The 26548-nt window shown below is 43.9% G+C and overlaps 2 protein-coding genes across 9 annotated transcripts in view; one reads left to right on the top strand and one right to left on the bottom strand.

Moving 5' to 3' along the window:
• The window catches only part of PTRH2 (peptidyl-tRNA hydrolase 2), a 21780-nt gene extending 11933 nt beyond the window's left edge, over window positions 1-9847 (bottom strand). For 2 of the 7 annotated variants that reach the window (XM_023204656.3, XM_023204660.3), the window contains exon 1: window positions 9486-9697. Coding sequence is in view for 2 of the 7 variants with exons in the window: in XM_023204655.2 (XP_023060423.1) it covers window positions 1916-2286; window positions 4519-5365 (1218 nt within the window). In the remaining 5 variants the exon portion in view is untranslated. The other 5 variants (XM_023204659.3, XM_023204655.2, XR_002730073.3 and 2 more) reach the window with 5 other exon arrangements.
• The window catches only part of VMP1 (vacuole membrane protein 1), a 142304-nt gene continuing 125068 nt past the window's right edge, over window positions 9313-26548 (top strand). Inside the window, exons 1-2 of one of the 2 annotated variants that reach the window (XM_031934274.1) lie at window positions 9313-9387; window positions 9633-9854. The gene's annotated coding sequence lies outside the window, so the exon portion shown is untranslated. Of the gene's footprint in view, window positions 9388-9523; window positions 9855-26548 lie in introns of those variants that run through there. The other variant, XM_023204650.3, reaches the window with a different exon arrangement.

The following is a 26548-nucleotide window of genomic DNA, read 5'->3' as shown; positions in this document are numbered from 1 at the left end:
AACACTGATGAAGTTTATCAGGGGCTTGCAGGGTAGGGGTAGGGTAGGGGTAGGGCGGTTACATTTTGAAACACTGATGAGGTTTATCAGGGGCTTGTTTTCCGGGTCTGCTCACCCAGTCTGTTCTGCTTTCTAGATTCCTGGAATTGTTTGCCTAAGTTAGTTCGGGAGTTGTTTTGCAGCCCTGGTCCCTGCTGTCCTGGTCCCTTTCATTTCCCCCTCTCACAGGTAACTGGGAGTCCAATCCTGGACCCCAAGTTATTACAGTGTAGCCTCTTCTTCAGGGTGAGGAAGAGGTTGGTAATGGTTACGGAGGACCATTAATTGGATGGTATCAAATCTTTCTCTAACAAATTGCAGTATTCTATTTACTATACAGGAGCCTATAGTAAGCAGAAGCAGTAAGGACATTAGAGGGCCTATAAAAGGCGATAGAAGAGAAAACATGGAAGAGTTCCACCAATTATTAGCTGCTGTAGTAAACTGCTGTTTCTTCATTTCTAAGCTTAGTTTATGTAGACGTTGGACTCTCTCTTCAACTAATCCTGACTCATTTATATAGAAACAACATTCTTCTTTGAGGAACATACAGGTACCTCCTTTCTCTGCTGTGAGTAAGTCTAAGGCCCTGCGGTTTTGGAGGGTGACTTGGGCTAGGGAGGTGAGCTGCCGCTGAAGGGAGGCTAAGGAATAGGCGGAATCTTCCATAGCAACAGAGAATCGTTGAAACAGCTTATCGTTCTCTATTATGGAGCGCTGTAAGGCTCCTCCTGCCAACCCTGCTGCTACTATGGATGTGGTTAAGGATATTCCGGCGATTAGGGGCAGGAATACTGCCCGCTTATGCTGGGCGGTCTTGGAGGAGGCAGTCCCAGCCCAGCCTATGAACTCAGCCGGGGTCAGTAAGGTCAGCCGAGGGACTAGGGTGACAGGGATACACAATTGTCCATCGGGAATGCTTTTGGTCAGAGTTTTTAACAGAGTCATATTACACCAGAAGAATACACCAGGGGGAGCATATAGGGGGTTGTTAGGGTATGCTGCCGATTGGTTGCAGAGGCTGTTGCTGTTGCTAAGTGTCGAATAACAGTAGGGGTATTTTTCCTGATATGGGTCACGGTACGGGGCTACATCGGGTATCGTGACCGTGGATGAATTAAAATCTGCCGTATAGTTGGCGGGAGGGGAGGATAGGGGAACGGCAGTTAATGGTGGCCTCCCCAGGGTGGCACACATGAAGCAAGAGGACAGATCGCCTAGACCGGTAAGGTTGGCGAAAGCTAGCCCTTCCTGTAGTAAGGTCAGCCAGGAGAAGGGCTGCAAATTTTGTGACAGCTTGGTCTCTTGTTTATGGATCTGTGTATGGATTAGGGGCTGGGTCTGGACTAGACTCCGCCATAGGTACAGGTGACTACTGGGCCAAGTACTAGTGGAGGTGTAGTAGACCGCCCCGTGTTGGGGTGACGTCCACCGTGAGTCCCATGGGTCTCTTATGATCCAGGTATAAACCTTGTTTTTATCTTTATAGAAATTCCACCCTGACTGGAGACCGGAACCGAATGGAGACCGGTCCCGGTAATTTTTCCACTCGGTAACCGGGTGTCCAGTGCAATAACTATAAGGGCAGCCTGCACTCTGATACCACCAATAATGTTTGCAGTTATATTCTGTCTGATCATATTCAAAGCAGATCATGGGTATTCCTGGTTGGGCAATTTGGAATTCAGTGAAATTGAGGTAAACTGGAGTACTGCACCCGGAGGGGGGGCAGTCTGCACTAGCTAGCAGTTTACCCGCTTGGGGGGTTTCCCCGGGGTGAGTTTTGTTCTCATAGAGCCAGAACCTCCAGACATAGGGATCAGACGGCGCAGCAGTGAGGGGAGTCAGATGCATAAGGCATAAGAGCATAGGTAAGCTAAACATGGTTACGGCTATGAGGATGACGGCGCAGGGTTAGCTTTAAGGGATTGTTCTTAGCTTTGTCCACAGTCCACGTGGTTGGTGCTTCCGTCGCTGTGGCGATCGGTCCGAGAAGATCGGAGGTTGGGTCCACTGGTTTGACGTGTGTATAGCGGATCCAAGAAGCGATGCCTTCTACCTTGAGAGCGGTGGGAGTAGTCAGGAGTACTTGTAGTGGTCCTTTCCACCTGGGTTGGAGAGTCTCTTGCCAGTGGCGCTTGACTAGGACCCAGTCTCCTGGCTGGAATGGATGGGGCGTCGGCGGAGGGCCTGCTTCGTACAGTTCTCGTAGCCTGGGCCAAATTTCCTGGTGAATTTTCTGTAAGGCTTGTAGGGAGAACAAGAGCTCAGAGACATTTTCGGTTTCAGATTTGAGTAGGTCATCTTTTAGACTGGGAACTAGGGGTGGGGGTCTGCCATACATGATTTCATATGGGGTGAGGCCCAGCCTGTAAGGGGTATTTCGGGCCCGGAACAGAGCGTAGGGGAGAAGTACTACCCAATTAGCGCCAGTCTCCATGGTCAATTTAGTTAAGGTCTCCTTTAGGGTCCGATTCATCCTTTCTACCTGTCCTGAGCTTTGGGGCCTATAAGCACAATGTAATTTCCAATTTGGCCCAAGAATGGAAGCCAAATCCTGACTTACTTTAGCAACGAAGGCTGGTCCATTGTCTGACCCTATCTGGACAGGAAAGCCATACCTGGGGAGGATTTCTTCTAAAATTTTCTTTGCTACAACCTGAGCAGTTTCTCTCTTAGTTGGGAACGCTTCTGTCTATCCTGAAAAAGTATCTACAAAGACAAGTAAGTACTGATACCCATATTTCCCAGGCTTTATCTCAGTAAAGTCTATTTCCCAATAGACGCCAGGCCTAGTTCCTCTACACCTAGTTCCTGTGGCGGTTTGGGTTTGGGGGCAAGCATTGTTCAGTTGGCAGACTTTGCAATTTGTAGTAACATTGCTGGCCAGTTCAGCTATGCGCCTGATTCTGAACTTGGCGTGCCTGATTAAGTCTATCATTCGCTGGGCACCCAGGTGGGTTGTCCGGTGGATATGTTCCAACACCTGCCGTCCTAATTTTTCTGGTAGGATGGTTTGGTCATTTACATCAGTCCACCACCCATTTTGAACCTGTTTCAGGGGAAGCGTGTCCATCCATTCGCGATCCTGCTCGGTATAGTCGGGAAAACATGGCAATTCTCTCGGGCCAGGATCAGGGAGCTGGAGCGTTAGGAGCTGACTGGGAGCCTTTGCTATGCTCCACGCGGTTTGGTCGGCTAAGAAGTTGCCCCGAGCAATTGGCGTAGTTGGTTTCTGGTGCCCAGGGCAATGTACGATAGCCAATTTCTTTGGTTTCCACAAAGCAGTTAATAGAGCTAGGATCTCTTGCTTGTTTTTTATTTCTTTGCCTTCAGCTGTTAATAGTCCCCTCTCTCTGTAGATGGCCCCATGTATGTGCGCAGTGGCGAAAGCACAGCAGCTATCCATGTATACTGTTAGTTTTTTCTCTGCCCCTAGGATGAGGGCCTGGGTGAGTGCTATCAGTTCAGCTCTTTAGGCCGATGTCCCTGGCGGCAAGGGTTCTGCCCAGATTACCTCAGTCTCTGACGTTACAGCCGCTCCTGCATACCGCTGGCCTTGGTGGACAAAGCTGCTGCCATCAGTGAACCAGATGAGTTCTGCATCGGGGAGCGGACAATCTTGCAGATCCTCCCGCACCCCATGCACCTGAGCCAGTATCTCAGTGCACTCATGGGACGGGGCGTCCAAGTCTGGATTTGGCAGCAGTGAAGCAGAGTTTAAAGAGGTGAGCCAGGCGTTACTCATCCATCGGTCCGGCGGCTGCCGGAGGACGCCTTCAATGGCATGCGGGGTTGTAACGCGCAACTCTTGCCCCATGATAAGTTTATCAGCGTCCCGGACCATTAGGGCAGTCGCCGTGATTATCCGGAGGCAGGGTGGCCAGCCAGCAGCCACTGAATCTAATTTCTTTGACAAATAGGCGACTGGCCTCTGCCAGGGGCCTAGATACTGTGTTAACACGGCTTTTGCAACACCCTTACTTTCATCCACGTATAAGTGGAAGGGCTTGGAGACATCAGGGAGTCCCAGCACGGGGGCTGATAACAAGGCAGTTTTGATTTGTTAGAAGGCCAGCTCAGCCTCTTCCGTCCAATTGAAGGGCTGCCGTTCCTTTGTTGCCAGGTGTAGGGGCTTGGCTAACTCAGCAAATCTGGGTATCCATAACCTACAGAACACTGCCGACCCCAGAAATTCTCTCACTTGCTGTGTCGACTGGGGTCTAGGAATGCGTAGGACTGTTTCCTTTCGGGCTTTGGTTAGCCAGCGTTGTCCCCCTTTTAATAGGTACCCCAGATAAGTTATCTCCGACTTGCAGATTTGAGCCTTTGTTGCTGAAGCTCGGTAGCCTAGCTCCCCCAGAGTCTTCAAGAGGTCCTCAGTCCCTTGAACACAAGTTTCTGGGGATCTTGCCGCTATTAAGAGATCATCAACATACTGCAAAAGAGTTATTTCAGGGTGTTGCCGCCGGTACTCACCCAGATCTTCATGAAGGGCTTCATCGAACAGGGTTGGCGAGTTCTTGAACCCTTGTGGCAGCCTGGTCCATGTTAGTTGACCGTTGATGTCCCTCTCAGGATCCGTCCATTCAAATGCAAAGAGTTCTTGACTTTTGGGAGCCAGAGGGAGGCTGAAGAAAGCATCTTTTAGATCAAGAACGGTATACCACTGTTTTTCGGGATGTAAGGCACTCAGAAGGGTGTATGGATTGGGCACAGTGGGATGTATGTCCATGACCCTTTTATTAACCTCTCTTAAATCCTGTACTGGCCTGCAGTCCGTACTGTTGGGTTTATGAACAGTGGAGTATTCCAGGATGTGGCAAGCCCGTAGGACTCCCTGATCTAGGAGTCGACGGATATGGGGCGTAATTCCTTCTCTTGCCTCCAGGGGCATAGGGTATTGCCGAACCCGAACCGGGTCCATCCCTGGCTTAACTTCAACAAATATGGCAGGCCGATGCTTGGCCAGCCCTAAGCCCCCTGTTTCTGCCCACGCTTCAGGGAAGCGCCGGAGCCAAGAGTCAATTTCCTGATCAGGGGACTCTTGCTCCTGATGGAGTCTGTACTCATCTTCTAAGGTGACGGTCAGGATAGATATTGGCCTGTTTTGGGAGTCAGTTACTTTGGGCCCTTCTGGCTCAAAGTGAATTTGGGCCCCCATTTTTGTTAATAAGTCCCTCCCTAGTAGGGGGCAAGGGCTTTCTGGGATGACCAGGAAGGAATGGGATACTCTTCCCGTTCCTAAGTCCACAGTTCTCTGAGTCGTCCAGGGGTATTTTTTTATGCCTGTGGCCCCGTGCACCCAAGATGAGTCCTTGGACATTTTCCCAAGTGGTTTTGTTAGGACTGAGCGTTCCGCCCCAGTGTCGACCAGAAAGTGAACCGGGGACCCCTCCACTTGCAAAGTTACCCTGGGTTTGGGGAGGGGTTCCGAACCCCGTCTCCCCTATGGGGCATCCTGAGTAACGAGGATGGAGGTCTGATCTGCCTGATTGACTGGTTTTTTTTTCTTTGGACAGTCCTTAATCCAGTGACCACGTTCTTTGCCATAGGCACATTGATCCTTTTCTAATCTTTGCCTGGTGCCTTGTGCTATTTGTTTCTTGTTTTGGGCATTCCCCGCCTGGGGGAAGGCTGCTACCAAGACTTTGGTCATCTCTTTTGTTGCTTTAAACTGCTTTTCTTCTGGGGTATCTCTATTATTGTAAACTCGCTGAGCTGTCTGAAGGAGATCCTGAATCTGCTTTCCCTCTAAACCCTCTAATTTCTGGAGCTTTCTTTTAATATCTGGTGCTGCTTGGTTCACAAAAGACATTACTATGGCTGCCTGATTTTCTGGAGCCTCTGGGTCCATAGGGGTAAACTGTCTGAAGGCTTCCATTAGTCTTTCCAGATAAGCGGCTGGACTTTCCGTCTTACCCTGCAGCACTGTATACACTTTAGCTAAATTGGTGGGCTTGCAGGCTGCAGCCCGGAGACCTGCCATTAGAGTCTGGCGATAAATGAGCAGTCGTCCCCTACCTTCTGCCGTGTTGTAGTCCCATCTGGGTCGGGTTAAAGGAAAAGCCGCGTTGATGAGGTCTAGATTTGCAGTTGGCTGGCCATCATCTCCCGGGACCCGCTTTCTAGCCTCAACCTGGATTCTTTCTCGCTCCTCCGTTGTGAACAGGATTCGGAGGAGCTGTTGGCAGTCATCCCAAGTCGGCTGGTGGGTAAACATGACACTGTCTAACAACGAGGTTAGATCTTTGGGATTATCTGAGAACCGGGCATTTTGAGATTTCCAGTTGTACAAGTCACTATTGGAGAAGGGCCAATACATGAGACGGAGGAGCTCGGTACCATCAGGTGATCCTATTTCCCTGAGGGGTAAGGCTACAGTGGAGTTGGGGAATCGGGAAGCTTGGTCACATTGCACTCGGCCTCGTGTACGGCCGGCTGGCCTCCCCGGGTTGCTTTCGCTTTCTGCCGCTTCCGCTTCTCGGTCCCCGTGTTCCTCCACGGAGGCATCTTGGGAGCCTGGGGCCTGAGGGACGGGGTGCGGATATGGTGGGGGAAGCATGGGTTCTAACGATAGAGGGTCCTGGCTATCTGGCAGTACAGGAGCCGAGGGAGGGGCAGAGGAAGAAGGGGGAGCCCTTTGTTTTGCGGATTGCATTACTAGGACCTCGCAAGGCTCGGGGATAAACGGAGTCACCCGGGGTGGTGGTGGGTTTTCCGCAAGGTTCTGCCACACTAGGATGTAAGGGATTTGGTTAGGATGTCCTGACCCCCCCGGCAGGAAAACCTTATCTTTTACCTTAGCAATAATGGAGAGACAGAAAGTCCCTTCGGAGGGCCACCCTACACCAAAGGTGAGCCACTCCGAATGGCAGAGAGTGATTAGCTTCCTTTTTTTCAGTTCTACACTTAAATCATGCCCTCGAGCCTTTACATCTTTGAAATTATTAACAAGGAGGGAGAACGGCGTGCTCTGGGCACTGCCCATCTTTGGACGGCTCCTACAAGAAGAAGGAAAGGTGAAAATGAGTGTTAAGCAGAGGGGAACAGAGAGAGAGGAGTACCGGGCAGGTTTGATCCTGGAAGAGAAGGAGAGGTTTTATGTTTCTTTTTAGACTTAACACTTAACAATAACAGACAGAGACAGACGATGGTAAACGATGAGCATTCGCGAGCGCGTGCCGGACTTAACTTCCGACCTGAGTCAGTCGGGGCAACCAAATGTGGAGGCCCCCAGATGGGCACCGGGGGACGTCTCCCACCAGTCCCAAGTGGCTGTCTTTTAGCGCGTCCGCCAAGACTGTGCCACCTACAGTACAGACCAGTACAGAACACAGATTTCGCGAAATTTCAGGAAGACATAGACCGAGACAGAGACAAAGACAAAGCCTGCTTACTTACAGATTAAGATCCGTTGACCTGAGGGTCTGGTGGGCTTGGGGGAAATCCGCTTATTCCCCAGAGAAGACCACCAGCGTCCGGAGTCAAAGCCAAGCGGCAAGGATCTTTATTACAGGTTCGAACCTGGAACTTCCTCACTAGTCATGAGACGAGCGGGAAAGTTCCTTAACTGGGCTCCAGACAGCATTTTTATAGTTGGGGTAAACAGGTACAGAGTCATAGGGAATTTTGTACACATCCGACTTAGGATTGGCTGACATTTGAACAAGGTGATTTGGCTGATTATGATCGGTTCCGCCATTTCTGGTATTTCGGTTACATTTTGAAACACTGATGACGTTTATCAGGGGCTTGCAGGGTAGGGGTAGGGTAGGGGTAGGGCGGTTACATTTTGAAACACTGATGAGGTTTATCAGGGGCTTGTTTTCCCGGTCTGCTCACCCAGTCTGTTCTGCTTTCTAGATTCCTGGAATTGTTTGCCTAAGTTAGTTCGGGAGTTGTTTTGCAGCCCTGGTCCCTGCTGTCCTGGTCCCTTTCAACTGCACCCCAGGCTGGGCAACAAAGCAAGACCCCGTCTCCAAAAAAAAAAAAATACACGAATAAGATCAAAAACAGAGAACAGCCAGTGAAAGATCCAAAAGTTAACAAGTGTATTTATTGTTTATGTCCCATATCTCAATGGCATGTCTAATCATAAAAATGCTAAAATTAACACAGACTTTTGTTCTTTAGGATGTTCTAATCTCATATTAATCTGATCAGATTATCATCTAACTCCTCTAAAAGAACATGTCTGTCTCTTTTTCTGTATATTTACTACAAGCGTATCAATAAGCTCAGTGCCTGAGACTAAGGTAAAACAACCATTCTTGGTCTCATAAATAATTCTGGGCAATGAGAGCAGAACAAAATAAGTACATCCTATAAAATCCTCCTCTTGGTGCGTTCTAATTCCCCTGCCTCAGTAAACCCATTTCAGTAGTGCTCTTGATCCCATTACCTCCTCCTGTACCATGCTCCACCTGATAATCTTTTTTTTTAAGAGACAGGGTCTCACTACGTGGCCCAGGCTGTTCTCAAACTCCTGGACTCCAGCAATCCTCCTGATCAGCCTCCCAAAGTGTTGGGATTACATGGGTGAGCCACTGCGCCAGTCTGCAGTTTACAACCTAAAAAAACAAATAAATAAACAAATCTTTCCCCAATCTTCTCTGACCCTTACGCCACTGCCTCACTTTCCCTGCACAGCATATTCCCTGAGTCTAGTACAGTGTCTGGGGTGTGTTAGTAAGGATTGATACCTCTCTAGGCAATCTCTTTGTGCGATAAGCGGCAGAAATTATTATTATTTCTTTTTTCTGAGACGAAGTCTCTCACTCTGTCGCCCAGGCTGGAGAGCAATGAAGCGATCTCGGCTCACTGTAACCTCTGCCTCCCGAGTTCAAGTGATTCACCCGCCTCAGCCTCCCGAGTAGCTGGGATTAAATGCACGCGCCACCACGCCTGGCTAATTTTTGTATTTTTAGTATAGATGGGTTTTCGCCATGTTGGCCAGGATGATCTCGAACTCCTGACCTCAGGTGACCCGCCCACATCAGCCTCCCAAAGTGCTGAGATTACAGGCGTGAGCCACCGCGCCTGACTCCAAATTTTCGACTATATTCTTAGAAACCTTTTCTTTCCAAGCAGAGCTCGACAGCTCGAAACGCTGGGGGTATTCGTAAGTGCCCAGTTGAGGGTGTGAGGCCTGCTCGCCATTTTATCAATTTCAGAGAGACAACATCCATACTGCCTGCATGGAGGCTTTGCTGGGAACTAGAAATTCTGAGTCCTCCCCTCCCCAGCAGTCTGCTCCTTTCTTCCCAAGGACGGTTCGCAGAACAAGAACAGAGGGCTCAGCGGCCCCTGGGCGGAAGACACTTTATAAAGGAGAAAATGAAAAAGGTGGGTAATGAAATGAGGTGAAAAGAAACGTTCCTGCTAGAGAAAGAATGAATAATGATATTGGTTTCTTTTGCCCTGTAAGGGGCCAACCAACCTACCTACAGTACCTCTTTTCCTCACTCGCGCCTTCCCTTCTGGGCAGCAAACACGTTTCTATCGCTTGAGCTACCTCTTCCGGGGTTCCTGGGTAACAAGTTCCGGATCAAGAATCGCAAAGCGAGCAGTCATTCTTCCTCTTGCCACAGGGCCCGCACTAAGAGCCGAACTGAAATCTCGCGAGGATCAACCGAGCTCGAGGAAAGCAGGGAGGAACGTTTCCCTTCTGGAGGCTGTCTCCGGGGGCAGAGGGACTGGACCGGAAGTGACGTGAGCGGGTTCCGGTTGGCCGGAGCCCAGTGGCGGGTGTGAGAGTCGGTCTGGAGCAGGTTCCAGGATCCTGAGATCCGGAGAAGCCGGGGTCGGAGCGGGTAGGTAAACTAACTCAGGGAATTGGGAACCGAAGCCTGAGGCTGTCCTCAGAGCTTGGCGTTTCCGGAACTCTCCTACTTAGGCATTGCAGATCTGTGGCACTGTGATTCCGACTTCCAGCAGTGTTTTAGGACGCTGCTGACTGGATGTCTCACCCTGGCGGTAGCCAGGTTATTTGGGACACCTCCTCATGGCTGGTCACCCGGACATTGAACCCAGGCACAGGACTCCCGGCTGTTCGTTCTCCTCTCCGCGGACTTGGAAGCCTTGCTAGGCTTCTTTAGAGAACATCTTAGTCCCGGGATGTCCAGGACCTTGGTGTAAGTGGAGAAGGTCTTCCCTGCTGATGACTGAGCTGTTTCTCAGAATCTGTCAGTTTGGTTTTTGCTCTCCCGAACCTCTAGCGCATGATGCTAGATGTATTCGCTTCTAAACGAAATCCAGGCGTGCAAGTGCCATCTAAAGCGCTGGTGGTACAGGGCAGCCAAGGGAATGGGCCTTCGCTCCGCAGAGCCCTGGGAGAGGAACTTCTCATTTTCACTGCTTTCATGAAAAAGAGTTGTCTGCCTTTCCAAACCCCTGAACCCCGACCCCTATATTTTATTACAGTGGAGGTGTTTGCAGTAAAACGTGAAGGTCGACTTAATCTCTAAAATTCCAGAAACCATATGTGACCCTGTGTCACACTGCTAAATTACTAATGACCTCCAGAAGATTTTACACAATCATCTTTTATGTACCTGCAACTCCATGTAAAAATCTAATAATACACATAGACTGGCCACTGTTGACGTATTTTGGCAGCATCGCTCCTTATCCTAATGTTAACGTCTTTCATTTCTACTTTGGGGCTTGTCAGATATTTTTGTGGACAGATTGCATTGATCATTTGAAGAAGCTTGTACAAGTGTTTCTAGTGTTGTCATGATAGAAAATTTAATATTCTAATTGCTGCTACCTACTAATTGTATTGTCATTAGTTCTGATATTAGTTGTGTGTTCTTAGCATAGATGATGAAAGGAAGAAACTTATTTACTAGGCATCATTGTATGCATTGTAGCTTATGTTTTCACTGTGGAAGAGGGATGGTGGTACCGAGACAAATGTGACTGATTTGTGTAGGTATGAAGTGACTCTCTCAAGTAGAAATTTTTTATTTTACTACTTTGCCTACATTATCTTAAGGCACTGAAGGTTGCTTTTTTCTTTTGAGGGATATATCCTACTTGATTACAATTGATTAATATAGTTTAATTTCTGTGAGTCACATTCCAGAAGAAAATATACATAGAACCATGTTTTGATGCCTTTTACCAGTTTACCTATAACTAGTTTAATCAGTTTGTCAGTTTACATATTTTTCTTATTTTGAGTTTGAAAATTTGTTCACACTTGGCTTTGAAACAAGGTGACAAAATTTGAGATATGGAATTATGATAGATGTATCATTAGTTTAACATTCGGTAAATTTGCTTCTTGATTATATAACTGCCAAATCTGATCTTATATGCTTTATGTTCAATTGAAGGACTGATTATCCAGTTTTTCTCCCTTTTCCAACTTCTTGCTTTTGGCTTGAATCACCACTTTTTAGGATTTTGGTGACTGTTAAACTTTAAATCAGAAGATCTGGATTGAAGTCTGGGCTCCAGCACTTGTTAATGGCTGATAGGTTACCTAACATTCTGAGCTGGTCTAGATTGTGTTGATGAAAATTCTGCTTACTTTCTTTCATACAACTGTCACAAAGATTAAATGAGATAGTAAACATGAAATTATTATATAAATGAAAATATGTTATCACTTCACTCTTAGAACTGGAGATATGTCAGTGTAGAATACTGTTTCTTTGCATCATTATCTGAAAGTATTATCACATACTTTTCTAAGATGATCTTTGAACACAGTAAAGTTAGCAAAGAATAGTTTGATACTATGATCCATTGAATTAGTCACCATGGTTAATAAATAGGTGCCTAGAAAATGAGTATAGTTTTGCATTTCGGAGTTTAAATCTGATCCTTTTTGGTTGTCATGTATTGTCACTTGAGAATTTCCAAGTGCAGAAAAAGCTGAAGTTTTTTGCTTATGTATAGTTAACTGAAGAGTAGAAGTAGTCATATCTTACTTACGTTAAATAAGAAACATTATTATTTGGGCGGGCGCGGTGGCTCAGGCTTGTAATCCCAGCACTTTGGGAGGCCGAGGCGGGCGGATCACGAGGTCAGGAGATGGAGACACTACTGGCTGATACGGTAAAACCCCCGCTCTACTAAAAATACAAACAATTAGCTGGGCATGGTGGCAGGCGCCTGTAATCCCAGCTACTCGGGAGGCTGAGCCTGGAGAATGGCGTGAACCCAGGAGGCGGAGCTTGCAGTGTGCCGAGATTGCTCCACTGCACTCCAGCCTGGTAGACAGCCAGACTCCATCTCAAAAAAAGAAAAAAAAGAAAAGAAACATTATTTCGCTGAAACCAGTATTTAGAATTGGAATCTCTGTGAACGTATAAGTAGATTCCTATTTAACAGAGGAGAAAATTAAGGCTCAGAAACAATCAGTAATTAGTAGTTGGCTTGCTTGAGGTCATCTGGCTTAGGTAGTGCTAAAACCTGAACTGTAAGGTCTGAAGTGTTCTTTCTGTTCTAACAGGGTTGTATCCAGGCATCTCATTATGGTTTGGTAATATTTCCTGGTTCACATGAAAATAATTACTCTTAGGTATTACAGGGATCTATCCACATATACACATAAATATACACATAGACACTTAAACTTTATTTACAGACTTTTTTTCTCCTCTTTAGCTAGTTTAGTCTTATAAATTGTAGCATAACAAAAACTGTGCTTGGCTAGATTTTAAGTGTAATAGATAAGGAAAGAAAATCAGTTATATTCTTCAGAATAGTTTGTCCGAGTTCATGCTTCATGACTGTCATGTGTTGAGTTATCTTCTTTCTGGCAAGTGGAAATGACAGAGGAGCCTTGTAACATGTGTCTGCCGTGAATGTTGTTGCTAAAGAGTAGGAGAGAACTGGTCAGGCGCCGTGGCCTGCGCCTGTAATCCCAGCACTTTGAGAGGCCCAGACGGGGAGATCACCTGAGATGGAGTTTGAGACCAGCCTGTCTAACATGGTGAAACCCGGTGTCTACAAAAAATACAAAAAAAAAAAAAAAAAAAAAAGCGGGGTGGGGTGGCAGACGCCTATAATCCCAGCTACTCAGGAGGCTGAGGCACAAGAATCGCTTGAACCCAAGAGGCGGAGGTTGCAGTGAGCCGAGATCGCACCACTGCACTCCAGCCTGGACAACAGAGACTCCGTCTCAGAAAAAAAAAAAAAAAAGGAAAAGCAGTAGGAGAGAACTGTATTATTTGCTCGTACTAAAAAACAAACAAACAAAAAAAACAAACCCTCCGCAAGCTGTTTGTAATTTTAATATTTTGTTATGTTAATTATCTATTATATATAGAGCCATTTCTCTAGCTATTTAATTCTGGGTAAATAGTCATTGTAGAAGAGTTAATTCTTTGCATTGTTGGGTACTCTTTTTTTTGGTTCCATTGATTTCACAAACTTTTTAGTCTCTTTATTCTTTCTCGAAGATGATGGTGCTAGGTGCTACTGTCATTCCTGTTTTTGTCCAAGTGCCCTTGGTGTGTCTCCCATTTTGGTGTGGAAATGAACTCTAGATTAGAGAATCCTAATAAACAGGACAAATTGAAGTGATAACTTTGTTGTGGTTTTGTAAATTGTTAATCTGCTTTCACAAAGCCTTGCAAATATTTTGGGGAGTAGTAAATTGTTAAGAGCATATTGCCTCAAGAAATTCCTTATTTTGTATGGGAAAGCAGCTTTGGATAGAGTTTGCTGAACTGAAGTTAGGTATTATGTAGACTCCTATATAAAGCTCATTTTAAAATATGCTCCTTGGTTTGCAGAATCAAGGAAATTTGAATAGGAGATAATTTTATGTGTCAGATAAAAGGTGGTACTTAAAGATTAAGGCATATTTAAATTAAGCAAGGGCAATCCATTGAGTAATTATACCACAGCTAATATACCTATAATTGAGTTTGTTCGTATTCTTGACTACTTAATATTTTCAGTAGTTCATGGGAGTATTTTCTCTTGTCCTTGAGTTTTTTGATGATGACTTTGTTCTTTATAGATTATCTGGAAGGACTAGGCAGGTAGTGTTAAAAGCCAGGGCTATAAAGCTAGACTTTTTCAAATTCCAACTCTATTACTATGCAACCCTTGGATTAGTTACTTCTTACTTCTTGCTATCTCAGTTTCCTCCTAGACGATGAAATCAATACCTTTCTTGTTAGGATTAAATGAATAGGTTTAAATAAAGCATTTAGAACAGTGTCTGTAGTATATAGTTAACCATGATTGTGATCATTATCATCATGTGGCCCCCTAAGCTATTGCCAAGAACTCTTTCCCAGCCCTCTTTTAAAAGCATAGCCTTATGTTGCTGCTTATTTGTTATTTGCTCGTTATTAATGAAGTTCCAGTAAATAAATATCTGAGTATACACTTCATTTTGTGTATATTTTACAACATATGTGAGATTCTTAACCAAATGAGGCATTCTTTTGGGCCATTCTGTTAACCTTTTGGTATTAACAGACTACATTATCTGTGTAAGCCATAACACAGAATTTGGCAATTGAAACTTTTGATGTTTAATAATGTCTTTTAGCACTTTCTTGGAATGGAAAAATCATTTTCCAGTGACATCTATTGCCTTATCTGTTCATTATCCAGTCAGTAAACAAACATCTTGTGTCCCAGGCTTTACACCAGGTTCTGGGGAAAACAATGGGAAATAAGAATTGTTAGGAAGGCAGCAGATGAGGGTCTAAGAGAGAGTTAACAATGTGGATATATGCTTCTTTGAGGCTGGAGCATAATAGACTTGGAATACATTGACATGAGATGATATGGGAAATATATACAGGATCCAGGTCATGTAGAATTTTGCAGGCCAAGGGAATGAGTTTGAATTTGATTTTGAGTGCAGTAGGAAATCATTCTGCAATTTTAAGTAGAGGAGTAATAGGATTTATAAAAAGTTCGTTGTTGCTCATGTGTGAACGATGAATTGAAGTGGGCAAGAATAGAAATGGAGAGAGAAGTTGAGAGTCCACTGCAGTAGTCCAAGTAGAAGACGAAGATGGTCTGGACTAGAAGGGTAGCAAAGAAGATGGACAGTAGTGTGTGGATACCAGATATATTTGGTATAGGACTTGGTCTTGGATTAGATGAGTGGTAAGGAAAAGGGAAGAGTCGGGGATGACTAAGCTTCTGGATTTAGTGACTGGGTGGGTGGTTGTGCCAGGTACTGGGAGAAGGGAGATTTGGAGAAGACCAGGTTTGTTTGTTACAAGAAGGTGAGTAGGTGTAGGGAGAAAAGGACATGTTAATTTTGAGACACTTAAGAATCATCCAAGTCGTGCACATTTACATATATAAATCTAGAGGTCAAAACCAGAAATACAAATATGGGATAGTATTTTAAACCATGGACCAGATGAGTCACTTGGGGAGATAGGAAGAGGAGAGGGCTGAGGTCAGGTAAAAGAAAGATCTGGCCTGGGTGCAGTGGCTCACGCCTGTAATCCCAGAACTTTGGGAGGCTGAGTTGGGTGGATCGCTTGAGTCCAGGAGTTCGAGACCAGCCTGTACAACATGGCAAAATCCTGTTTCTATTTTTTTTTAATTAAAAAAAAATTGATGTCTTTTAGCATTTTCTTGGAAAATCATTTTCCAGTGACATCTATTGCCTTATCTGTTCATTATCCAGCCAGTGAACAAACATCTTGTGTTCCAGGCCTTACACCAGGTTCTGGGGAAAACAATGGGAAATAAAAATTGTTAGGAAGGCAGCAGATGAGGGTCTAAGAGAGAGTTAATTAAAAAAAAAAAGAAAAAGATCTGGCAAAGGAGACTGAGAAGGTGTCTTATGGCCAGGCACTGTGCCCTGATTACAGTGTTGTGAGCCACCTATAATCCCAACACTTTGAGAGGCCAAGGTGCACAGATCACTTGACGTCAAGAGTTCAAGACCAGCCTGGCCAACATGGTGAAACCGCATCTCTACTAAAAATATAAAAATTAGCTGGGCATGATGGTGGGCACCTGTAATCCCCACTGCTAGGGAGGCTGAGGCAGAATAATTGCTTGACCCCGGGAGGCAGAGGTTGCAGTGAGCCAAGATCATGCTGCTGCACTCCAACCTGGGCGACTGAGCGAGACTCTGTCTCACAAGGAAAAAAAAAAAAAGAGAAGGTGTCTTAGTCCATTTTCTGTTGCTTATACCAGAATACCTGAAACTGGGTAATTTATAAAGAAAAGGAATTTAATTTTTATAGTTGTGGAAGCTGAAAAGTTCAAGATCAAATGGCCACATTGGCTAAGGGACTTCTTGCTGGTGGGACTGCAGAGTTGCCGAGAATATCACATGGAGGCAGAAGTGAGTGTGCAAGCTCAGTTCTCTTTTTCTCTGCTTATAAAGCAACCAGTCCTACCCCCATAATAACCCATTAATCCATTAATTTATGAATGGATTAATTCATTCATAAGGGCTGAGCCTCCATGACCCAATCACCTCATAAAGGCCCTGCCTCTCTAGACTGCCACATTAGGGGTTAAATTTTATTTTATTTTATTATTTTTTTTTTGAGACGCAGTCTTGCTCTGTCACCCAGGCTAGAGTGCAGTGGCCAGATCTCAGCTCACTGCAAGCTCCGCCTCCCGGGTTCACGCCATTCTCCTGCCTCAGCCTCCCGAGTAGCTGGGACTACAGGCGCCCGCCACCTCGCCCGGCTAGTTTTTTTTTTGTATTTTTTAGTAGAGACGGGGTTTCACCGTGTTAGCCAGGATGGTCTCGATCTCCTGACCTCATGATCCGCCCGTCTCGGCCTCCCAAAGTGCTGGGATTACAGGCTTGAGCCACCGCACCTGGCCAGGGGTTAAATTTTAACATGAGTTTTGGAGGGGGCACATACTCAAACCATAACAAGAGTCTTTGAAAAAAGAAAGGTCAGATACACAAAACTAATAAAAATGGTTACATCTAGCAGGGAGAGTGGGGAGCAAGGTTTTTCACTTTTTTCACATGTATATATGTAATTATTTTAAAGCACATGAAAGTTGTTCTTGGGTTTTTTTGGGGGGGTGGGAGCGGTGCGGGGAGAGGGCTTTGAGCCAGGATCTCTGTCACCCAGGCTAGATTGTTAGATTGCAGTGGCACGATCACGGCTCTCTGCAGCCTTGACCTCCTAGGCTCAAGCAATCCTCTCACCTCAGCCTCCTGAGTATCTGGGACCACAGATACCATGAGGTGCATGCCACCACACAGGAGTAATTTTTTAAATTTTTTGGTAGGGATGGGGTCTTGTTATGTTGCCCAGGCTGGTCTTGAACTCTGGGACTCAGGTGATCCTCTCACCTGGCATGCCAATGTGCCAGGATTACAAGCAGGAACCACTGTGCCCAGCCTATTTCTGTATTCTCTGTTCTTTTCCATTGGCTTCTAACTATCCTTTTACCAATACTATACTGTCATGATTACTGTAGATTTATAGTAATTGTTGACATCAGTTTGTGCAAGTCCTTTAACTTTGTTCTTTATCCCAATTGTGTTTGCTACTTTAAGTTTTTGCATTTCTGTAAAAATTTGAATTGCTCTTTTTATAAAACTTGCTTGAATTTGATTGATCTTCATTAAGGCTATACATCACTTTGGGGGATGTATTAGTGTGTTTTCACAGTGCTATGAAGATACTACTTGAGACTGGGTACTTTGTAAAGGAGAGAGGTTTAATTGACTCACAGTTCTATATGGCTGAGAAGGCCTCAGGAAACTTACAATCATGGTGGAAGGGGGAAACAGTAACCTTCTTCACAAGGCAGCAGAAGAGAGAAGAGTGTGAAGGAGGAACTGTCAAACGCATAACCATCAGATCTCATGAGAACTCACTCACTGTCATGAGAACAGCATGGGGGAAACCGCCCCCATGTTTTTTTTTTTTTTTTTTTTTTTTTTTTTTTTTTTTTTTTTTTTTGAGAGGGAGTCTTGCTCTGTCACCCAGGCTGGAGTGCAGTGGCCGGATCTCAGCTCACTGCAAGCTCCGCCTCCCGGGTTTATGCCATTCTCCTGCCTCAGCCTCCCGAGTAGCTGGGACTACAGGCGCCCGCCACTTCGCCCGGCTAGTTTTTTGTATTTTTAGTAGAGACGGGGTTTCACCGTGTTAGCCAGGATGGTCTCGATCTCCTGACCTCGTGATCCGCCCGTCTCGGCCTCCCAAAGTGCTGGGATTACAGGCTTGAGCCACCGCGCCCGGCCGAAACCGCCCCCATGATCCAATCACCTCCCTCCCTCCACATGCGGGGATTACAGGACCCTCCTTGGGCACATCGGTATTACAATTTAGGCGGGGACACAGAGCCAAACCATATCGGGGAAATTGGCATAGTAACAATATTGAGTCTTCCAAACAATCAACAAAACATGCTAATCATTTATTTAGGCTCTGTATAATTTATTCTTTCTTTATTTCTTTTTAGATTTTGCTTATATTTTGTTAAATTTGTCTCTAAATATTTTATATTTTCAGATGTTACTGAACCTGAAATTTCAAAAAAATATTCCAAGTATATAATAGTCCAGTTTTTATTCCAAGTATGTAGCAGAAAGTATTCGTTGTGATCTTTTATCCTGTGACCTTGCTAAATTCACTTTCTTCTAGTAGTTCTGAGCATTTAAAAATTTTCTTTTATTTTGACCTATGTTATTTAGGACTGTGTGCATTAACTTCTAACTACCTAGAAATTTTTTATTTCTTTTTTTGTGTGTGTGTACTAAAGATTGACATAATTTCTGGCTTATCAGAGATTGTCATTTATAATGCCCATTCTTAGCAATTTTTTTTTTTTTTTTTTTTTTTTTTTGAGACGGAGTCTGGCTCTGTCGCCCAGGCTGGAGTGCAGTGGCCGGATCTCAGCTCACTGCAAGCTCCGCCTCCCAGGTTTACGCCATTCTCCTGCCTCAGCCTCCGAGTAGCTGGGACTACAGGCGCCCGCCACCTCGCCCGGCTAGTTTTTTTTGTATTTTTTAGTAGAGATGGGGTTTCACCGTGTTAGCCAGGATGGTCTCGATCTCCTGACCTCGTGATCCGCCCGTCTCGGCCTCCCAAAGTGCTGGGATTACAGGCTTGAGCCACCGCGCCCGGCTAGCAATTTTTTGAGACTTGTTTCTTAGCTTAATCATAAGTGTGGCTCATGAAAAAGTTCCATATTCCTACAGTGGTGTTGCTTTAGAATAGAAAGAATAGAGGATATAAATGTCAGAGCAGATGTTCACCCAGGCTTTTCCAAGTCCAAATTCGGTAGTTCTTCTACTTTACTGTACACGACAGTCCAGTGAGAGTATTTTCACCCCAGTTACACAAGTGTAAATGTCCCAGGTATTTAAGGACAGTAAAGTAGGGAGTTTCATAGATATTATCTGAGTTTCATAGATAGTCAGTTTAAGTGTTAACTGACTTGTTAAGAACATTCATCCCAAGGAATCAATAGGGATGAGTGTTCTGTTAATTCTAGTAATGGGAAACATTTGAAAATACTAGGACAAGCTAAACTTCTGGGACTGTTTTTTTATCTTGTGTGCATATATGTGTGACTCTGGAATTCCTCAGTGACCACTGAAAATCTTCTCACTGGACTGTTTTGTATAGTAGAAGAACTATGGAATTTGGACTTGGACAAGCGAGATTGAACTCCTGCTTTGACATTTATATGCTGCCGACTTGCTATCTGGGGCCCTTGGAGCACTCAGTTTCTCATTTGTAAAAAAACAAGGATAAAAATAACTGTCCCTTACAGACGGCTGTTAGCATTATGTTTGTTAACTATTTTTAAACTATAAATCGCTATACATAAGTAGTTATTATTACATACATCCAAAACTCTACTCTTGTGCTAGTTGGAATTTTTTTTACAATTAGAAAGGAAATTATGGCACTCATTGACTCCATGTGTCTAATAATTGAATGAGGAAAAAGAGAATCAGGCATGTGAAGTGACAATACCAACGTCTCACAGTTAGCCAAATCTCCCAACTCTAGTCTGGTATTCCTTCATTATCTTAATTCTTGACCTTACTGTTAGTCCACCATCTTTTTGATGAAAATGTTTTGCTAAGATTGCATTGGTAATGAAGAACTGCATGAACATTTAGAAGTAGATTAAGAAAAAATGAGAAATGGGATTTTTCTCTTTCCTTCTTTCCTTCTTTCCTTCTTTCCTTCTTTCTTTCTTTCTTTCTTTTTCTTTCTTTCTTTTTGAGACAGACTCTTGCTCTGTCACCTAGGTGGGAGCACAGTGGCGCCAGCTGTGCTTACTGCAACCTCCACCTCCCAGGCTCAAGTGATTCTTGTGCTTCAGCCTCCCAAGAAGCAGGGACTACAGGCCTGTACCACCACTACCGGCTAACTTTTGTATTTTTAGTACGGACAGGGTTCCACAATGTTGGCCAGTCTGGTCTCGAACTCCTGGCCTCAAATGATCCTCTTACCTCCCACCTCTGGCACAGTGGCTCATGCCTGTAATCCCAACACTTTGGGAGGCCAAGGCAGGCAGATCACCTGAGGTTAGGCATTTGATAACAGCCTGGCCAACATGGAGAAACCCTGTCTCTACTAAAAATACAAAAATTAGCTGGGCATGGTGGTGCGTGCCTGTAATCCCAGCTACTCTGGAGGCTGAAACAGGAGAATTACTTGAACCTGGGAGGTGGAGGTTGTGGTAAGCCGAGATGGCACCACTGCACTCCAGCCTGGGTGATAGAGCAGAGCGAGACTTTGTTTTTAAAAGGAAAAAAAAAAAAAAATTAGACCCAGGACAGTTTCTAGTTTTTCAGCAATTAGAAACCTGTGATGAGTCGAGTGTATTTTATACATCACTAGATTTAAGTTGAGGAACTTTTTACTCCAGAAATATGTACCCTCATAACCTGCTGATCCATTATTGGGAGATTTATGGAGATTCTGAATGCTTTTAAATTGTATCCTAATTTGGCATTTTAATTTGTCTAATTCCCCAAGACTGACTGACTTCCTTCTTTGCTTCCCTCCCTCCCTCACTTCCTCCCTCCCTCCTTTCTTTTCTTTTCTTTACTTTTAACACGGTCTTACTCTATCGCCCAGGTTGAGGTGCAGTGCCACAATCATAGCTCACTGCAACCTCAAACTTCTGGACTCAGGCAGTCCTCTGGCCTCAGCCTCCCAAGTACCTGGGACTATACGCACATACCACCACACCTGGCTAATTGTTTTTTTGTTTTGTTTTGTTTTTCTTTTAAGAGATGGGGTCTCACTATGTTTCCCAGGCTGGTCTGGACCTCCTGGCCTCAAATGATCTTCGTTTGTCGGCCTCCCAAAACGATAGGATTATTACAGGTGTGAGCCATCATGCCCAGCCCTCCCCAAGACCTTAGAAAGTTGAAAAAGATTCAATAAATTTTTTTCATATATTCCCATTCACATCATTATGAATTTTCAGAGTACATGTTGTTTAACTGGAACACCCACATGGTAGATACTGTTATCTGATTCAGAGTGTCAGATGATCTGATAGTTATTCTGATATTGTGCGTTCTATTTGAATTATCTTTGGCTTTATACCCCTGCACAAGTGGAAAACTGTATCAAAGCCTCATTTGTAGAGATATATTACTCAGATTATTTTGTTTCCAAAAGTAAGTCATAGTTCCTTAATCTTAACAGTTTTAGGGAAATCTACAGCTATTTTGGAGTAGTCTAATCCAATTAAGAAAAGATACTTCTGGAGGTTGAGGCCAGAGCATCGCTTGAGCCCGAGTTCCAGCCTGTGGTGACCTGTGACCGTGCTACTGCACTCTAGCCTGGGTGACAGAGAAAGACCCTGTCACAAAACAAACAAACAACAAAAAATATAGATACTTCTGAAAGCAAGAAAGGTTACTGAGAAGCATAATACTTATTGGCTGTCTTTGTGTGCCTTGTATAAAGAACAATGTGTTTTATTGAGCACACTGACATAATTTTTTATTTGAGAAAGTAAAATTCATCTGGATAGATGATTTTTTTTAAAGGAAGTATGTTCGTTTTATTTTGGAATTATGTTGCTAAGAAAATGAAAATCAATGGTTCTGTTACCCTCACTTTCTTTTCCTTTTCTACCTTGTTAACTTTTTCAATAACTCTTATATTACTCAGGGAGATGCTTTTATCATGTTATCCATAAATGGTTTTTGTTTTCCTTGGGGGGGACTCTCAGTAATTTACTTGCACATTGTTTTTGTATTACAAGTGTGGCTAATGTTTAAAATGAATGGAGTATTATAGTCTTAGCACTGGATATACAGCCTACAAAGAACCTTTGTGAGCTGATTTTTGCAGTGTTTTCTAAGCACTTCTGCAGGAAACAAAAAAAACCCCACATTTAATGTTAACTCTGTTTTAAATGCTTCAGCTTCAGTTAAGGTCTGTTACACTCTTTTAATACGTTTCTTGTATCTATGTAAGTGTTCAAAATGAAAATTATTTGATGTTTGCGTTATGCTTCTGCCCGGTTTCTGTCTTCTCAACCCCATCCACAGACCTATAAGATTTGTTTCAGCAACCTCATTCTTACAAACAAAACTAAATTACAAACGTGCGCTCGGTGCAAAGTAGATGCCACTGAAGGTCAAGAATATGTGTTAGATTTCTGTTTGAGGACATTTCAACATTTTAAACAGACTAGGAATACTTGGATTTACTCCTACATCTAGGAATCTCACTGACATTCTATCATCACAGATTTTAAAAATTAGTGCTATTTGATTGAATTTTGAAAAGTGGCTCTCCTTAAAAATGATTATTTCATCTTACTTTAGCTATGTGGATAGACTAGAACCCTTTTACCTCATAATAATTTTTGACGGATTATCCTTGTAGTACATTTCAAGATGTTTAGATTGATGAAGAATAATTCATTTTTGTTATACAACACAAGCTAAGATTGTTCTAAATCTGTGGCTACTTCTGTTATGTAGTCTGTGGAAACCAGTTACATAGGCTTTTCTATAGCATACTAATATGGAAAGGAAGTACCTGTAAGTGAATACTCAGGGCAGCATTTACCATGATTTTTTTGGAAAAATTGTGACATTCAAGAAGCATGGAGATTAATGGGTATGATACTCCATTAAAAATATTAAAGAGCATGGAGAAACTAACATTAAGTGACTGCTATGTGCCAGTCACTGTGTAGTGTACTTATATATAATTTATCTTGGCTGGGCGTGGTGGCTCACACCTGTAATCCCAGCACTTTGGGAAGCTGAGGCGGGTGGATCACCTGAGAGGTCAGGAGTTCCAGACCAGCCTGACCAACATGGTGAAACCCCATCTCTACTAAATACAAAAAATTAGCCAGGCGTGGTGGCAGACATCTGTAATCCCAGCTACTTGGGAGGCTGAGACAGGAGAATCACTTGAATCTGGGAAGCAGAGGTTGCAGTGAGCCGAAATTATGCCATTGCACTCAAGCCTGGGCAACAAGAGTGAAACTCCATCTCAAAAAAAAAATTATCTTAAAGTAGAGAAACTAACTTGTTGAGAATCCCCCAAAGCAAAACAAAAACATTTAAGGGTGACATAAAAATAGGAATGGGGGCTGGGCACAGTGGCTCACACCTGTAATCCCAGCACTTTGGGAGGCCAAGGTGGGTAGATCACCTAAGGTCAAGAGTTTGAGACCCGCCTGGCCAACGTGGTGAAACCCTGTCTCTACTAAAAATACAAAAAGTAACTGGGTGTGGTGGCACACACCTGTAATTCCAGCTACTCAGGAGGCTGAGGCAGGAGAATCGCTTGAACTCAGGAGGCGGAGGTTGCAGTGAGCCATGATCGCGCCATTGCACTCCAGCCTGGGCAACAAGAGCAAAACTCCATCTCAAAAAAGAAAAATAAGGATGGAGATATTTTACAAATATGCACAAATGCAAATTATTTAACCTAAAATCATATAACTAGTAAGTCAGGACATATTGGCAGCTTTCAGCCACCAAGTTTTCCTTTTTCCCTATAAAATGGGTCATGATGAAGATGATAATAAGTAAGATTAACAGGGTATGTTGATGCTAGATTAGTCACTGTTGCAGTTTGAAGACACATGCAGTAAAATACATCAGGTTTTTCTGGATAAAAGGTAGTCTAGCTAGACAAGATGGCTCTCACCTGTAATCCTAGCACTTTGGGAGGCTGAGACAGGAGGATCACTTGGTACCCAGAAGATCACTCTGGGTAACATAGTGAGACTCTTGTCTCTACAAAAAAAAACAAAACAAAACAAACAAAACTATTCTGCAATCTGGATACCCTTATTTATACTAATCATCATTGTATTGCTCTGCTAGGGTTGTCATGACAGAATACTACAGATCAGATGGTTTAAACAACAGAAATTGTTTTTCTCCCAGTTTTGTAGGCTGCAAGTCCAAGATCAAGGTGCCAGCAGGGTTTATTTCTGGTGAGGACTCTCTTCCCGGCTTACAGACAGCCACCTTCTCTCTGTGTCCTTACATAGTCTTTCCTCTGTGTCCAGGTAGAAGAGAAAACTGTCTGGTACTTCTTCCAATAAGGACATGAGTCCTTATTAGGGTACCACCCTTATTACCTCATTTAACCTTGGTTAGCTTCTTAAAGGCAGTATCTCCAAATTATAGTCACATGAGTATTAGGACTTCGCCATATGAATTTGAGGGGGCACAATTCAGCCCATTACAAGCATATACTCTCCTTATAGCCAGTTGGCATGAGAAGTCAGATTATACACAAAATACTATTTGGGAGCATGAATTCAAAGATGGATGGTGAGATGATCAAAGGCCTTGATAATCATGCTGTGTGCCCCAATAGATATGAGATTTATAGGCTAACTTCCACTGCACTGTGCTGGAGATAGAGTTACCATTTTGTTTTGTTTAACTTCTCTTTTATCATAAAACCAGTCCCCTTAAATTATTTTTTTCAGGCAGTTTAGTTAATAATTTTATGGTTATGAATCCAGCCTAATAATGCCCCCCAGTATAACATAAAAAACCTACAGCAACCTGTACTCCCATTTTGATTAGATTTGAGTCTTAGGCCAGGCACAGTGGCTTATGCCTGTAACCCCAACACTTTGGGAGGCCGAGGCTAGCGGATCGCCTGAGGTCAGGAGTTCAAGACCAGCGTGACCAACATGGTGAAACCCCGTCTCTACTAAAAAATACAAAAAAATTAGCCGGGCATGGGGGTGCATGCCTGTAATCCCAGCTACTGGGTAGACTGAGGCAGGAGAATGGCTTGAACCTGGAAGGCAGATGTTGCAGTGAGCTCTGATTGCTCCACTGAAGGTGGAGGTTGCAGTGAGCTGTGATTGCTCCACTGCACGCCAGCCTGGGTGACAGAGAAAGACTATCTCAAGAAAAAAGATTTGAGTCTTTAACTTCTAAATCACATTTTGGGGCCAGCTCTTATGTTACCTCACTTTTCTAGCTTGAGCTTGTCCCTTTCAATATTCTCAGAAAAATAATTTTTGATTTAGTTTGGAGGGTGGGGTTGTCTTCCCAATAGGTCAGTGTACTACTAAGATGACTGTTGTATCTGGATCCTGCCTCCAGGTTTGCCACTAACTTGTTCTGTGATGTTATACAAGTCACTTACCTCTGAGATGTTTATCTGTGAATAAGTAGAATAGGCTTGATACTCTCTAAGGTTCCTTCTGTGATTCTAATTATTCTTACAGCATATTCATAAAGCACTTTCATAAAACAGTATCGCAACATCATTTTGCCTTTGAAAGAAAGAATTGTCAGTATGTAGAGGGTATTTAAGGCTGAGTGAATAGATGACATCATTAGGGAGAGAGTATAAAGGGAATACAAAAAGGAATCTAGGACCAGGCTTTGAAGAACCCCGGGACATAGAGCAGGGAGAACCGTCAGAGAAATAGGAAGGAAAATGAAAGTATTTCAAGAAATAGGGAGTGGATACTTGTGTTCAGTGAAGGTAAGAGGTTCAGTAAGATGTGTCCTTTGGATTTGGCAAATGGAGGTAATCGGTAATCTTCACAAAAGCAATTTATTTTTATTTGTCGGGGCAGAAGTCATACCACAATGGATCAGGCAGAAATATAGTGATGAGTAAGTGGAGACTGTATGTATGTAGGCAACTGTTTTGAGAACTGTTTATGAAGGAGGAATGAAAAATGGGAAATACTGAATAATGCTTATTTTCTGGTGAGAATAAAGGGGTAAAGATTGATTACACAGTGAGAACAGAAGGAGTAAAGTCCCTGAGAAGGAGGAAGGGAATGATATATATATTGACATAATGGCCTTTGGTAAGTAGAGGACACTGCCAAGTCATAAAGAGAGAAAGAATGCTGACATGGGTGAAGTGTAAATATTTTAGTAGGCTTAGTAATAGTGGGATTGGCAAATTCTCTCACTGCTTTTGTTGTTTAAAAAAATGTAACAGGGCTGGACACGGTTCATACCTGTAATCCCAGCACTTTGGGAGGCCAAGGCTGGGGGATCACTTGAGCCCAGGAGTTCAAGACCAGCCTGGGCAACATGAGGAAACCCAGTCTCTACAAAAAAAATACAAAA

The sequence above is a fragment of the Piliocolobus tephrosceles genome, chromosome 16, assembly GCF_002776525.5.
Source record: "Piliocolobus tephrosceles isolate RC106 chromosome 16, ASM277652v3, whole genome shotgun sequence".
Lineage (NCBI taxonomy): Eukaryota > Metazoa > Chordata > Mammalia > Primates > Cercopithecidae > Piliocolobus > Piliocolobus tephrosceles.
The sequence above is the reverse complement of the archived record's forward strand: the minus strand, read 5'-3'. Positions and strand labels throughout refer to the sequence as shown.